The 17257-nt window shown below is 30.6% G+C and overlaps 1 protein-coding gene across 1 annotated transcript; it reads left to right on the top strand.

Moving 5' to 3' along the window:
- The first annotated feature begins 9799 nt into the window (after nucleotides 1–9799).
- LOC120197620 lies at nucleotides 9800–10350 on the top strand. The gene is made up of 2 exons (XM_039199084.1): nucleotides 9800–9841; nucleotides 9940–10350. Exons 1-2 carry the CDS (start codon nucleotides 9800–9802, stop codon nucleotides 10348–10350), a joined length of 453 nt encoding a protein of 150 aa, XP_039055015.1.
- Nucleotides 10351–17257: the final 6907 nt, after the last annotated feature.

Genomic DNA, 17257 nt, shown 5'->3' with positions numbered 1-17257 from the left:
TTCAAATTCAAAATTTCTTGGGACTTGTTGGTTATTAAAGAAGTATCACAAGAACTTTGCAATGACAGTCTTCCCTGAAACCAAGCTACCAATGAAAGGCGTGTTATTCATTTGGATTGACAAGCGACAAGAAAATTTGGAGATATCAAAAAATAATACTAACATAAGCCTCAGTGTTAGTATAATCCAATTGGGAAAAGATTATTTGATTTATGGTAATATGTCTCATAATGGTTTGGGATGCATGCTCGTGCAAGAGGGAAAGTTAGGGCTTATTCTTCAAAGCTTCTAACCATCATGAAAGAAATTGTTGACTCATGATCTTGAGTTGGCAACACTTGTGTTTACTTCATTGGTATAACTACACTATCTATATGGTGAGTGACGTTATACCTATACGGATCTCAAAACTCGAAGATATGCATTACCTCAGAGGAGTAAAGGAAAATGAATGGATTGAATTCCTTAAAATAATAAATATGTTCTTATCGACCAAAATCAGAAGAGGTTAATGTGGTGATGGATAATATCGAGTCGGAAGACATTTTTTTCTAAGAATTTTGAGCACGTGATTGTCTTTAATGAAAGATGGTGCTCTTATTGTAAAATTAAAGTTAAAGTCGATGTTGTTAGATCGAGTAAAGGATATTCAGAGAAAAGATGAAAATTATTGTTATTCTCAAAGATAAAACAAGTGGAAAAAATATAAACTAAAGGCCTTGAAGTTAAGCATGACAGATGTTGGTATTATCGAGGATAGAACCAACATTAATAATAAGTATGAACAGAGCTATCAATGAGTTTATATTGAAATGCCTATTATATCAATAAGTTAAAGCATACCATAAGTGCCTTATGGATTATTTAATATAATATCATGATAGATGTTGATCAGCAAAAGTCTTATTTGGATTAAAAAACGATATTCTATTAAAGAGGTCATAAGTGTTCCTTAATGTATCGATTATATCCTTTTAATGCTGTCACATCCGAGGATATTATGATTCAATCAACATTTGACTTATGAAATATATACTTATAAAAGTTCGTTAGTGAAATCAAAGGTCGAAAAAGCTGATTGGAAAAGAGAATAGAATATGAAAAACAATATCATTATCTATTTACCTCATGTGCATGTTGACAATTCGAGGATAGATTTTCTTATCGGGGAAGAATTGTAATTCCCCAAAAATTTTGTTAGTGACCAAAATGTAAATTTTGAAAGTTTAATGGCCAAAGTATAAATTTTGGAAAAGTTTAGGGACTAAAATCATAATTTTCAAAAGTTTAGGGATCAAAAGTATAATTTTCAAAAGTTGTGTATTTTGGTCCAATAAATGAATATTTCACCCCAACAATGACGTTTTCGTGAGAATCATATTTTTGATCCTGAATTTATGACTAAAAGCTAAAAAGTGTTAAAGTTTGATAAAATTTGGTAAATCGAATCAAATAGAAATTTAGGAATATTTAAAGGGAATTAAATTAAGCTTAGAAATATTATTTCCACATTTTAAAATGATGGAAAATAATATGGATCATTGTATTCAAGAACTATTTCCATGTTCAATTTGGGTCGTTGGATGAAAAATGGCAAAATTAAAATTTTTGGAATAGTGCATAAGTAAAGTTGTAAATTGCAAAATAATTTGTTTATATTTAACTTTGGAAGATAATAATTTTTATGTATCAAAGTATGAATGTAATTATCAAGTTTCATTAGTGGTAAATTTATCATTTCCAATTAAATGAATTTTAAATTCATTTAAGCTTAAATAAATGACAAATTAACATAAAATTAACTAAAATTTCATGAAAATTTGGTTATCTTCCTCCTCCATTTTGTGCTCCTCTATACCCTCGGTGAGAGAAATTTTATTTTCCATTTTTGAGTAATTTCCTTTGGATTTTGGATAGAAATGTGAAATAGAAAATTGTTCTATTCAATGAGCTCTATCATTTGGTACCATTATTGCATGCTAATCTTGCTTCAATGATAAGATCCAAAATTTTAGGGTTTATGTTCATTTTAGGGTTTTAAGAAATGATGGTGGATTTTGATGTTATTGAGGTTATGGAATCATTTACAAGCTTGATTGTTGATTAAAATCACATATGCATGTCTATACATGCTTATGTTGATTTTGACCTAATCCTAGATTTGGGGAAAATTGTAATTTGATGAAATTAAGTTAAGGGTTTGATTGTAGAAGTTTTAAAATGTTCAATAGAGGTTGATTTCATGCTTGAATCAAATTTAAATCAAGAGAAAATAGTGAAACCCTACACTAAGATTTTCGGCCTAAGTTTTTTAAAATGAGAAAACTTATTTGAAAATTATGTAAGGGTTGGAAATAATGTGGGAAAGATTTTACAAGCCTTACAAAGTTATATGGACCCTCTTGTAATTTTGTGAATATTGGGGGACCTATTCAACAATTATGGAAAATTATAGGAACAATGTGTAATTGTTAAATAGTTGATGTACTATGCTGGAAATTGTTGTTAGAGTGTTGAAATTGATGTTAGAATGTGAAATTGAGCCATTTTGGAAAGTTGGTCAAGGTTGTGGATAAAATCCAAAATATGGAAAAGTTGAGAACTTAAATGAAAATGTTTACGTGAAGTTTGAATAAAATGGAACTTGAATGGTCAAATAGAAGTGTTAAGGTCAACACTTGTGTTATGACATAGAATTTACATCTAATGAGCATCTGAAGATTTATTAGGAATTTTTTTTCTAATGTGTGTATATGTTAGTAAGATTCTGACATGTGATTAAATTGCATGTTTTGCTCAATGCTCATTTAGATTGTGCGTGTGAAATAAAGTTAAAAAATTATTAAAGCTAAGGAGAATATTAAGGACGAAATGTGATTTTCTAAGGGAAGTTTGCAAGCTAAGGACACCATGTGAGTGCAAATTTAATTTGTACTTATGTTATTAGATAAACACTAGCTTGCGATGAGCCAGTGACGGAGTTACTATTTTAATAAGTGACTCCTAATTGTTACGTGATTGTGGTTCATGAATATATGTTAATTTGGTGAGATAATAGAATTAATAAACTTGTCGAAAATGCAAATTGGTGAAATATACCAAGATTTGTTATCTGAACAAAAAGTTTAGAAAATTACCATAAATTATAAAGAAATGATTAGAGGATGTTTTATACACCCTTGGATTCATGTATCAGTCTAGCTTTTTTTTAACAAATTGATACTATTTTTAATATGTCTAAAAATATATATGAATTTTTAATCGAGACTAGGTCAGAAAACCGGGGAGCAGATTCTGCTCAAAACAGCTTTTATAAGTCAACTTTGAAAATTCACTATATATTGTACAAATTGAACTAGAATGAGTGAATTATATGATTAGATTCATATTCGACTCTAGTTTCCATGGGTATAAACTAAAATAATTTTTAGTGTGTGTATTAATACAAAATAATATTTCTTCTACGGTAGTGCAAACTGTCAAAAAATGAAACGGTGAGAAAAATTGGGATCAAGCCAAATCGAAAGTATATGATTAAATTAAAGCTTATTGAGGCTTATACTTTGACTTGTATATAATTTCAGAGTGAGCTAATGTATTCATAACATTATATATGGATGTTTTATACATCATTAGGTAAGAGTTGCGATAAGTCTCCTTATTTATATTGACATGATATTTATGTCATTTATTATATATTTGACATATTCTAAATATGTCAAAGATTGAGCAGAAAATGAATTGACCACTGGTTATTATATATGATGTTTATCATGCATATATATATGATGTTATTTCGGGTATGAACTGCCCAATGTGAAATTATATTAATATACTTTTCCTTGGATTGATTAAAAAATATAGCCTATATTCCCAAGTATGTCATTAAGGGTTAGTGGTATTGGTGGCATGCCATACAGTCCAGCAGCTGCAGGTTCATATTAGCACAAGGTTGTGAAAGGACATTTAGTGCAAGAGTTTGGCACGACTGTGTGTAAGGACACTTAGTGTAGGAGGTTGGCACGACCTTATGTGCAAGCACTACAGTGCAATATTTGACTGGAATACCGAGGTCCTCATAGGTTTATATTTTGGGCTATGGTTTATTGATAAATAAATGATAAACAGGTGAATAAACCTATGAGCTTATGGAATAAATGGCAAGTATATTGGTAAGAAATTTATATATGTTTGTATCATGTTAATATTATAAGCATGATGAAAAATACAGGTAAAGTGATCATAATGCATTGAATATTATTATTGTCTGCATTTATATGTTGCATTGCCTTGAATATTGATATGATTGTCTCACTAAGTGTATATTTAGCGTGTGATAATTTTCATGCGTAGGTAAAAGAAAGCGATAGGAGTAAGGAGCTGAGCTTGGAATCAATCACCAAGGAATATTTACAGGTAGCAGTGATGACACCCTATCGTGTTCTAAAATTTCTAGCTGGCATGTATACGAGAATGAAATGCTGCAAATTTTTATTGTAGTTAGTATTAAATAAATTTATAGCACGAATAAATATTACAATATTAAATTATGTTTTAAATATTAAATAATTGTATTTTAAATCAGCCGGTTTTATTCATTATATGACACAAAGATTTTGGCGAGTGACTATAGGAAAGCATAATCGAAAAAGAAGTTAAAACTTTATATTTTGATTTTATCTGATTACTTATTTCGTAATAAATGATTAAAATATGGAATTTATTAAAGAAATTTTTTTTACACATTTGGGTTAAGAATTTTTTTTAATATTTAACGTGACATCTTTAACTCGTATTAGTATATGTATACGGGTTAAGGGTGTTACAATGTAGAAATTGCCTGATAAATATTAAAGGGGTTATGTTCCCGGTGAATCTGATTAAATCACTGTTCGACGAGTTTGAGATCATTTTGGGCATGGATTGGTTCTCTCTTCATTATGGATGGGTATATTTTCGCAAGAAGCAATTATTTCTAAAATATGAAGAGGGTTTAGAAATTATCGTAATTGGTGAAAATGTGAAATCACTGTCCAATGTGATATCAGCAGCAACTGCTAAGAAATGACGTCAGAAGGGTGTACAACCTTTCTATCTAATGTGTTAGATAATCAATTATCTAAAATTAGATTGGATGATCATCCAATAGTTCAAAAATTCCCCGATATTCTCCCAAATGAATTACTTAATTTACATCTAGATCGTGAGATGGAATTCAAGATTGATGTTGTACCAGGTAATGAGCCTATCTCTATGGCTCTAAATTGAAAGACTACTACCAAATTAAGAGAACTAAATGCCCAGTTACAAGAGTTACTCGATCAAGGTTTCATTAGACCCAGTGTATCACTTTGGGGAGAACATGTGCTTTATGTGAAAAAGTTAGATGTGTATATACGATTATGCATAGATTACTGACAGCTAAACAAGGTGACAATAAAGAACAAGTATCTCCTTCCGAGGATCGTTGATTTGTTCGATCAACTAAAAGGTGCAGCGGTGTTCTCTAAGATTGATCTTCGATTAGGATACTACCAATTAAAGATTAAAGAATAGGATATTCCGAAGACAACTTTTCAGACTCGGTATGGACATTATGAATTTTTGGTAACGTATTCTGTTTGACTAATTCTCCTATGACATTTATGGATTTGATGAACCGAGTATTCCAACCTTACTTGGATCGGTTTATGGTGGTATTTATTGATGACATTTTGGTGTACTCAAGGATGAAGAAGGATCATGATGTCCATCTTCGTATAGTCTTTCAGACTCTTAGAGAGAAAAAAGTTGTACGCCAAGTTGTCACGGTGTGAATTATGGTTGTCTTACTTTCTTGGCCATGTTGTTTTGGAAAAAGGCGTAAGAGTAGATCCCATGAAAATTCAAGTTATAGTGGAATGGAAACCCCAAAGGACGTATCTTAGTGTTAAAGTTTCTTAGACTTGCTGGTTACTATCGAAGGCTTGTGGTGTAACACACATAACCCGTATACGCGAATCAATATGAGTTACAAATATCATATCAGAATTCAAACATTTCTTTAATTGATCTGAGTAAAATTTTGTTTCATTCAAACAGCTCAAGTTTCATAACTTGAACAATTATTATAAAATAATTATTCAGAGAAAAATAATAATATATAATAGTTTCAAGCAGTGATAGACAGTTTTATTATATTTTCATAAAATAAATAAGAATGTCTAACACAATTGATTTAAAACCTAAATGAATTTTTTAAGCATAGTTTAATATCATAATATTAATTATAATTAATACTAACTATATTAAGAAATTGTTGACATTTCATTATTGTAAATGCCAGCTAGAACTTTTAGAACGTAATAGGATGCCATCATTGTTACCTGTAAATATTTTCTTTTTGATTGATTCCAAACCCAAATCCGTACTCATTTTCATCCTTTTTCCTAAGTGTGAAAATCATGACACGCTAAGTATATACTTAGTGAGGCAACCATATGAATATTCAAAGCAATGCAACAGATAAATTTAAATGAATAACCATATTCAATGCAATCTGATCACTTACCTGTATTCCAACCATGTTACCATATATTAACATGATATAACCGGATATCAAGTTTCTTACCATTATACTTGCCATTCCTTCCACAAGCTCGTAAGCTTAATTGTCTATTTACCATTTATTAACAAATAAACCATAGCCCAATTTAAACCCTGAGGACCCTGGGTATTCCAGTTAAATATATACACCGTAGTTCTAAACCTCCACTAAGCTTACGCTCTAGTTCTAATCCGGATATGAAACATAAGGTAGTGACGACCACCTACAGTAGGTTTACATTCTAGTGCTAATCCGAATATGACACATAAGATTGTGCCCACCACCTGCACTTACTTTCCTTGCACACTAGTGCTAATATAAACCTGTTGCTACTATACTCTATGGCATACCAATCATTCCCTGTCCCTCAATGACTTACTTGGGCATATAGTCTATTTTTTTATTCCATCAATGGCAATGTATATTAATATAATTTAAACTTTGGGCAGTTCATACCCAAAGTAACATTTGTAATAAAATCATTCATATTCATGATAAAAATCATATATATAATAACCAGTGATCAATTCACTTTATATTCAACATTTGGCATATTTAGAATATGTCAAATATATGATATATGACAAAAATATCATTCCAACATAAACATGGTACACTTGTCGAAAGTCCTACCCAATGATGTATAAAACATCCATGTATAATATTATATATGCATGACACTCACTTTGACATTATATACAAGTAAAAATATAAGCCTCACCAAGCTTTAACTTGATCATTTGCTTCTAATTTGGTTAAATCGCAAAATTTTTCATAATTTCACATCCTGACAATTTGCACTACCTTTAAAGAAATATTATTATGTATTAATATATACCTTTAAAAATTATTCAATTTATACCAATGGAAACTAGACTCAAATAATAAGCTCTCCATATAATGCACTTCTTCTATTTCAATTTGTACAATTTATGGTAAATTTTCAAAGTTGACCAACATAATATGCTTCTCCATTTTATGGACTTATCGTCTGTTAAAAATTCATATCTTTTTATATAAACCTCGAAATTAGTTTTCCCTTGTTCTAAAAAAACTAGATTGATATAAGAACCGAAAGGTATAAAATAACTCTCTTATTATTGTTTTATAATTTATCGTAATTTTCTAAACTTACTGTCTATAACATAAATTCTAAGCAGGTTTCACCAATTTACATTTTTGACTTATTCACTAATTCTATTAGCTAACCAAATGGACATATATGCATACATCACAAACCACATAACATTTTAGGAGTTATTTCTTACCATATTAATTCCATCATTGGCTCATCACAAGCCAATGTTTGTTCAATAATATAAGTACAAATTAAATTTGCACTCACATGGTGTCCTTAGCTTGCAACATTCCTTGGAATTTTTCATTTCATCCTTAAGCTTCTCCTTAGCTTTAATAATATTTGATCTTCATTTCAAGCACTCAATATCTAAATGATCATCATTATCAAACATATACAAATTGAAACCAAATGTTAGAATCTTACTAACATATGCATACTTTGGAATATAAATTCATAACAAATTGTTCGATGCTTATTCGATATAATTTCCATGTCACAACATAAATGTTGACCTTAACACTTCCAATTGACCATTCAAATTCCATTTAATCCAAGTTCACATAAAATTTTCACTAAAGATCCCAACCTTTCCATATTTGTGATTTAAACCTCAACTTTTACAAGCTTTCAAAAATAATCCAATTTCACATCCTAACTTCAATTTCAACACTCAAACATTAATTTCCAACATAGTACATCAACTATTGAACACTTCCACAATAATTCACAAGTTTTAAAAATTTGACAATTTGGTCCCCAACTTTTAAAAAAATAGAAAATGGTCCTCAATTTTTTTATAAGGCTACTAGAATACTTCCCAAATCATTTCCAGTCCCTACATAATTTTTTAATAATTTTTCTCATCCTCTATAGTCAAGGTGTAATGCTTTATATGTTCAAGATTAGGGTTTTCATGATTTTACTCGATTTTGATTCGATTCAAGCATGAAATCAACTCGATTCATGCATGAAATCAACTTCAATTCAACCATATAAAATCTCTAAAATCAAAACCCTAACTTAATTTCATCAAAACACATCTCTCCCCTAAAGCTAGGGCTTGGTCGAAACTTTATAGGTTCATATAACCATGCACAAGTGATTTTAATCATCAATCATGCTTGGAAATGTTTCTATAGCCTCAAAAACATCAGAAGCCTTCATCAATTCCATAAACCCTAATGTGAACATAAACCCTAGAATTTGGGATCTTTGAACAAAAACCAAATTAGCAAACAATAATGCTACCAAATGATATGTTTTTCGAATAGAACAATTTTCTATTTCACGGCATGATCCAAATCCAAAAGAAATTGGTCAAAAATGAAAAAAATAAAAATTCTCTTACCTTGTTCATGGGGAGCACGAAATGTTGGCTGAAAATGGCTAAGTTTTCATGAATTTTTAATGAATTTCATGTTAATTTAATGAGAAATGTCCATTTTCCATTAATGAAACTTGATATTTACCTTAATAACAAGAGACATAAACCTTATCATCTTCCAAAGTCAAAGATGGATAAAATAATTTTACCTTTACAACTTTGCCCATGCCATTTTCAAGAAAATGTAATCTTGCCATTTTTCATTCGACGATCCAAATTGAACATGAAAATAAATTATCAAATCCAATGCTCCATATTATTTTCCAACATTTTAAAATGTGGAAATAATAATTCTAAGCTTAATTTATCATCCTTCAAATTTTCTCAAAATTTTATTCGATCTGATTTACCGAATTTTTACCAGACTTTAACACTTTCTAGTTTTTAACAAAATATATAGACCAAAAATATGATTTCAATAAAACCCCACTCTCAAGTGTAAATTGTCCATTATTGAAATACAAATTATTTTTTGGAAAATTACCGCTTAGGTTCCTGAATTTTTCCTAATTTTCTACTTTGGCCATAAAACTTTTAAAATTTTAATTTTGGTCACTAACCAAATTTTTTTGTTATTACAGGTGAAGAACGATGATAGTCTCATCGCTAACCAAGCTTTTAAGAAAATATTTACTTTTTGTTTGGATAGAGAAGTTTCAAAAGATCTTAGAAACATTAAATAAGATCTTAACAGAGGAACCAGGGTTAGTACAACCAGAATTAGGTATAGATTATATGGTTTTTAGCGATGCATCTCATAACGATTTATATTGTGTTCTTATTCAAGAAGGTAAGCTTATTGACTATGCCTCAAGACGGTTAAAGACTAATGAGATAAATTATCCGATACATGATCTTGAGTTGTCATCAGTTGTGTTTGCTCTATAGATTCAGTGCAACTATCTGTATACTGAGCGGTGCTACATTTACATGGATCATAAAAGTGTAAAGTACTTTTTGACTCAAGAAGAGTTGGACATGAGACAGAGAAGATGGACAGAACACTTAAAGGGTTATGATGTGATCATCGATTATCATGATGAGAAGGCTAATGTTGTGGCCAATGCATATAGCCAAAATAATTTTCCAGCTCTGCAAGCTTTGGATGCACATTTCTCTTCAATGGAAGATGGCACCTTAAGTGTAGAATTAGTGTTAAAGCTGATGCTTTTGGATCGGATAATAGAGTTACATGGGAAAGATGAAAAATGCTTGGCAAGGATTGTACAAGTGGAAAAAGGTGAGACTAAGGACTTTGAAGTCAGAACTGATTTATTGGGGGAGACCTTCCATCCCTGACGATGAAGAAATAAGGAAAAATAATCTTTTTGAGGCACTATAGTCCATTGACTTTTCACCCAGGTGGAAAAAAGTTGTAACATGATTTAAAAAAGTCAGTATTGGTGGCCTGGTATGAAAACAACTATCACTGAGTTAGTTGTAAAGTGCCTAACATGCTAACAAGTGAAAGCTGAACATCAAGTACCTTCCGGATTGTTACAACCGATATCTATTCCCAAATAGAAGTGGAAACGATTCACTATGGATTTTTTTACATGGCTACCTTTGATACCCAACAGGAAAAACTTAATTTGGGTGATTATTGATAGATTAACCAAGATAGCTCACATCATTCCAATTCGAGCATATTATAAAATGGATAAGTATGTTGAATTGTCATAAAGGAGATAGTTCGACTTCATGGAGTACCTGTATCGATAGTATCTAACATGGATCCAAGGTTACTTCATAATTTTTGAAGTCCCTGTATAAAGTGTTAGGTACATGATTAAACTTCAACATATATTTCCATCCGTAGACTGATGGTCAGTTCGAGTAGGCTATTCAAATTTTGGAATATATGCTAAAGGTGAGGGTAATTGAATTCAAAGGATCATGGGAAAAGTGTTTGCCTTTGGTAGAATTTGCCTACAACAGTTATCAATTCGGCATCATGATGGCTCCATATAAAGCCCTATATGGTAGAAGGTGCCGAATACCATTAAATTGGTTTGAGTTAAAAGATTGATATATAGTTAGCCCTAACTTGATAAAAGAAGTGGAAGATAAAGTGAAAGTTATCCAAGATAATCTTAAGATAGCTTCCGATAGACAAAAGTCTTCCGCATACTTGAAAAAAAAGAGATTGAATATCAATAAGGTGATAAAGTATTTCTGAAAGTATCATATTGGAAGAAAATATTATGGTTTGGGCGTAAAGAAAATTTTTTGACTAGTGGCTTATCATCTAGAATTGCCTCCTAAAATGAATAAGATCCATAATGTTTTTCATGTGTCAGTGCTTAATAAGTATCAATCATATCCTTCGTACGTTATCACCCAGGAGAAAATAGATATTCAGCCAAATTCAACTTTTGAAAAAGAACCCTTAGAAATTATAGCTCGAGGAGCCAAAGAACTTCGAGCAAGACAATCACATTGGTCAAAGTTATTTGGCGAAATCTCAAAGTCAAAGAAGCTACCTGGGAAAGAGAATAGGACATGAAAAAGTAGTATCCACATCTTTTCACTCCATATATACAATAAAATTTGAGGATGAATTTTTATTAAGGAGGGAGAGTTATAATACCCCATGTTTTGGTTATTGTCTAAAATGTAATTTTTGAAAGTTTAGGGGCTAAAGTATAAAGATGGAAAAGTTTAGAGAGCAAAAGGTAATATTCAAAACTTAGCCTCGTAAATGAATTGTTTATCCCTAAGAATGTTGTTTTGGTGGAAATTAGATGATTGATCCTGAATTTTTGTTAAAAGCTATAAAGTGCTAAAGTCCAGTAAAAATTCGATAAATCATATCAAATATAAAATTTAGGAAAATTTGAAGGTTATTAAATTAAGCATAGAAGTATTATTTCTACATTTTAAAATGATGGAAAATTATATAGACCATTGGATTTGAATTTATTCCCATGGTTAATTTTGACCATTAGATGAAAATTGGGAATAATGAAATTACTAAAGAGTTACATGGGTAAAGTTGTAAATGCTAAGAAAATTTATTCATCTTTGACTTTATAAAGATAATAAGTAATATATGGCTTGGTATGTATGGAATTATCAAGTTTCATTAATGATAAAATTGTCATTTCTCATTAAATTAATTTTTAATTTATTTAAACTTAAATAAATGACAAATTAACATGAAATTAAGAGGAAATTTCATGAAAGCTTAGTTCATTCATCCTCCATTTCCATGTACCCCAAACACTAGGCAAGAGAAATTTTACTTCTCATTTTTGAGCAATTTCCTTCAGATTTTAGATTAAAACGTGAAATAGAAATTTTTCATATTCAATGAGCTCTATCATTTGGTACCCTTATTGCATGGTAATCTTGCTTGATTGCTAAGATCCTAAATTTTAGGGTTTATGAACATGTTAAAACTATATAGAATGATGATTGATTTTGACATTATTGATGTTGTATAATCATTTCCAAGCTTGATTGAAGTTTAAAACACCTAGAAATACATGTGTTGATTTCAACCTAACCCTAAGTTTGGGAAAAGTTGTGATTTGATGAAATTAAGTTAGGAGTTTAATTGTAAAGGTTTTGAAATGATGAATATACATTGATTTCATGCTTGAATAAAGGGAAAATCCTTAAATCCTAAACCCTATATGTTTCAGACCTATGGAAATAAGTTGGAAAAATTATGAAAAATTTCACATGGCTTAGAAATGATTTTAGGAATTTTATACAAGACTTAGTAAAAAATTTGGACCAATTTGTAATTTTATGAGAGTTGATGGACCTATTTAATAATTTTGAAAATTTATGGGGTTATTGTGTAATTATTCAATAGTTGATGTATATTACTGCAATTTTAATGTTAAATGGTTGAACTAATGTTAGAATATGAAATTTGATCATTTTGGAAAGTTAGCAAAGTTAGAGGACAAATGGAAAATAGTAGAAAAGTTAATGACTTGTGGTAATAATGGTTTTATTGAGGTATTGGGCTGGAAATTAAATGCTGAAAATTTATTTAAGCTATTTAAGGCTTGAATTGAAGAAATAATGGAAAAGGGCCATTATGTACAAAAAGGAAAAATTAAGATGAATTCTAAAAGGATTCATAAATAATAATAGTTTTGGGTATTATTATTGTGTATAAAATGTTAGTAAGAATACTAACATGTATTACATATTTGTATGTATGGATGCTTGTCTAGATCATGATAAAACTCTTGATACAAGCAATTCGAAAGGTAAGGAAACAATACAAGAGTAAGTGGATATCCGTAGTAAGGCATAATAGTGAGGCATACCAGGTGAGTGTATTTTATTATGTATTTATATGATATATGGAAGACTTGCGATGATTCAACCTTGAAAGTTTTTAATAGACATGTTTTTAACGCATTACGATACATTTTCATGAAATTTAATGAAAACGATTTTAGGATATAAGCTTCCTTGAAATAAATGAATGTATTTTAATAATATTTTAGCATCTATTGATGTTCCTGAATAAATGTTCAATCTACAAGTTTGATATAAAAGCCTTTTGTATGTACATTGAGAGTCATAGGCGCGAGTGATAAACATTGAGTAAAGTGGTCATCGATCGATTCAATTTAATGCATTATTGTATTAGTAAATTTGTGTACTTATGGAACTATGTGTGCAATGGTGGTGTTTATAACGAGTTTAGGTTGTGAATTGTCATTCCAAAGTGTTAGTATATCGTTACTGTGTACTACAATACATATACTTTAGTTTAGCACTTAGGTGCGAATTATGTACCTTGCATTCTCATCTGTTATACATTGGGTTGGGAATGGATTTTGAATATACCAATTGATAAATATGCTATGCATATGTAGTAATATTTCGCAGGTTATGTGGAAAAATATGGCTTATCAGTTAGTTTTATGCATTTATATATTTTATACGATTTAAATCGTATTTTTATCTTTTATGATTTACTTATATTTTTAAAATGTCTTATTCATTTTATTATACCTAACTAAATATTTACTTAGCGTTTAATTTTTCTTGCGTAGGTAATAGCGTACAATCGAATTAAGGACTACAGTTGATATCGTCTGTCAAGGGTTGCCTCATCAATAGCAGTATGACTTCTTGAGATGTTCTTTTGATATTACTAGTTGGCATGTACTTAGTTTTGATATGATGCTCTGGTAGGATATTTGATATATGGTTTGTAGTATTATATTATATTTGAACTTAAAGTACTATGTGATAAACATAATCGCTATATTACATATTAGTAGTTGATGTGCTTTTTATTTTATATTATATTATTAAATTGTATAATAAAACAAACACATTTTATTGTTTTTTAGTACGAAAAATGCTTTAAAAGACATGTGACATCTTCAATGCGCGTTTGGGGTCAGATATGGGAAAGAGGTGTTACACAGTCAAACAAACACATAGATCATGTGCAGTTTAAGTGTTACACAAGAGCATATGTATTGTAGAACAAACCAACACTATATTAATAATCGAGGTGGTATATCACAAGTCAAAACCTCATTAATGCCATAAATGCACATATAGTGCCAGGAGTACATGAATATATTAACACGAGAGTACCCAAAGGTACTAATACATGAGTGCATGAATGCACTAATACTGGAGTGCACGAAAGCACTAAACAAGATCGACTGATAAAAACTCTACCTCATGACATGTAAATTGTACCAAAGACTCTCAATGCGCGTACAATGGCCCTTTATATCAGAATCTTATACTATGCATTTATTAAGAGTATCTGTCAACCCCTAAAATTTACATATTCAAGTTAATATTTTAATTAGCGTAATTGAGGAACCAAACAACTGATTTCCAAAAATGTAGATCAGTTTTGTGAACATATGATTAGTTCAAGGTTTTAAACAATGATTCCCCATAAATTTATAACTTTAAAAAAATTATGTCGCTCATTAGAATTGAACCCATGTCCTCTGAAACCTATATCCTAAGCCTTACCCATTCAAGTTAGGCTACTATAGCTAATTGACATTATAAAAAATATTTCTTATATCCAACCTAGATTAGTTCATGTTTTATCCTTTAATTTGTTTCAAACTAGCTTACCCATGATAGCCAATTGTTTCTATAAAATTATTCATTCCTTAAACGATTACCCATTTTCTTTCATCATACCTTTGGCCAGTGGTGGTGTACACCACCACCACTCACTACTCTAATGACCCCTTGTAACCTCCAACCACAGATCTCAACCATCGACCGATGTGTGTGTCACCACCACCGCCATTGGAAATATCTCTCTCATCTAGTTATAGCCCATCTTTCCACTTATCCTACCTCATTATTCTCAATCGTGAATCGATGTTTGAAGTTTCGTGAAAAACAAATCGTCGACTACTATTTTTGTCAATTTCTGGCCGAACTAGGCATTCATTGGCCACACCACCACTCACTTTTAGTTCCCTAAGACCTTCCGATCAAAACCCAATTGGGTTTGTCATCTCCCGTCAATGCCTCCCTTAACAGAGGCTTGGGTAAACTCTTGGTCACTTTCATTTAAGTTTTTCCATGGTTTAGTTTGTTTTAGGCTTGATTTTTGTGTTGTTTTTAGCAAGTGATTGACAATGAGTAATCGATTGGCTGAAACGGACCCAATCACCATCGCACGCACCTCCACTAACCATCACCGCGCATGGGCAACTCCTTCAGCCAAAAGATTCCAAAATTGATCCAACTCAACTTAGACTGGACTGTGTCAACTCGGATCAGACCGAATTGAGTTAAAACAAATTGGCTTGAGTGAACTCGAATTGGGTTAACCTGATGACCTTGACCAGATTGTTGACTGGAGTTGACATTAACCTAGAGTTGACTTTGACTTTGACCTGTTGACCATTGACTTTGAACAGAAAGTTCTATTTTATGTTTTTCGATGTTCTAATTTCGAATACGATGTCTGTTTCTCCAAATTAAAACCCCATAAGTTATTTTTTGATGTTTTATCTCTTGATTCATTATGAATATTAATGCTTAAGTCATGCTTCTAATGAAAATTGGGTTGCCATGCATCTAAGACATTATGAGACATGGAATTAAAGTATGGGAACGATTGAATGGAGTTAAAATGATTGATCGATGTGGCTCAAAAATTGAGGTAATACTTTAGTACTTTTTTATGCTTTATGGAACACGTTGATATTGGTTACTGTATGAATAAATAATATTGGTTAATCATGTGGAATTAATTATTGTTGGACCTGAACTAATTACTAAAAAAAGGTTAGTAAACTGAATAAGACTTGGATGACTCACAAAAGAAATTTGAAGCCCTATGAGAAATACATTTAAGTTTAGTGAGAAATCAATAAATCAATTGATCCCAATATCTGTGAATTCTGATTACTTTTGTTAAAGGTTAAATGTTGGGAATACTCGATTAAGAAAATACAAAATTTCTCTGAGTGGTAAATTATGAAAATACCTTTGTACTATAAAAAGATACGATGGTCCCTAAAAGTGGAAAATAACTCTAAAAAATCATTCTTGATCCAATAAAACTGCTATTCCACCTATTAAAGGCTTGTTTTGCCTATAAAACTCTAATAAATAATTATAATCTCTATGATGGTAGAGAAGTTAGAATTTTGATTCTTGAATAAACATAACCATTTGGTCGAAAACCGTATGTATACCTGAATTGATTGAAATGACCTAAATACGCTCATCACATGGAAATCAGTTGATGCGACTAGATAAATTCTAGAAACCCCAAAAACTTATTATTATATCATCCCTAACGGATTTGGAGAATGACTCATGCACGTTAGTCATGTTGGATATTATTATGTTACAAAAATAAAATAATTACCACCGGAATACTAGATCAATTACTCAATCTCAATTCATCGATGATTCTAAATGTGCTTAGTTTTACTAGTGTAGTTAGTATTAAGAAGTAAGTATTCATAAAGTATCACAGTTTGAATGATTCACAAGTATCGTAGTGTTGGGACCTATAGCTTCAAGTGGACACGAAATCCTGATAATTCAATATATAATCTTGAATACCATAAATCATTGTACTACCCTAATTGGGTTAAGTTACCAAGAATTCTCCAAGAATTAAAATATTTGAAAAGCACCTGTTAGTTTGAATAATGGAAACTCTCATGTTATATTTATATCTTTGATCATTCTGATGTAAACGTTTCTGAATACCTTTTTG

The sequence above is a fragment of the Hibiscus syriacus genome, unplaced genomic scaffold, assembly GCF_006381635.1.
Source record: "Hibiscus syriacus cultivar Baekdansim isolate YM2019G1 unplaced genomic scaffold, ASM638163v2 tig00117048_pilon, whole genome shotgun sequence".
In the NCBI taxonomy this organism is placed as follows: domain Eukaryota; kingdom Viridiplantae; phylum Streptophyta; class Magnoliopsida; order Malvales; family Malvaceae; genus Hibiscus; species Hibiscus syriacus.
Note: the sequence above shows the minus strand (reverse complement) of the source record. Positions and strands in the feature narration are given on the sequence as shown.

What these genes read in the sequence shown, in the direction of transcription:
- LOC120197620 (XM_039199084.1), top strand. Translation starts at nt 9,800, where the DNA reads ATGCATCTCATAACGATTTATATTGTGTTCTTATTCAAGAAG. An exon ending in TTGTGTTCTTATTCAAGAAG is followed by an intron (nt 9,842 to 9,939) that starts GTAAGCTTATTG and finishes TTTGCTCTATAG; the next exon opens with ATTCAGTGCAACTATCTGTA.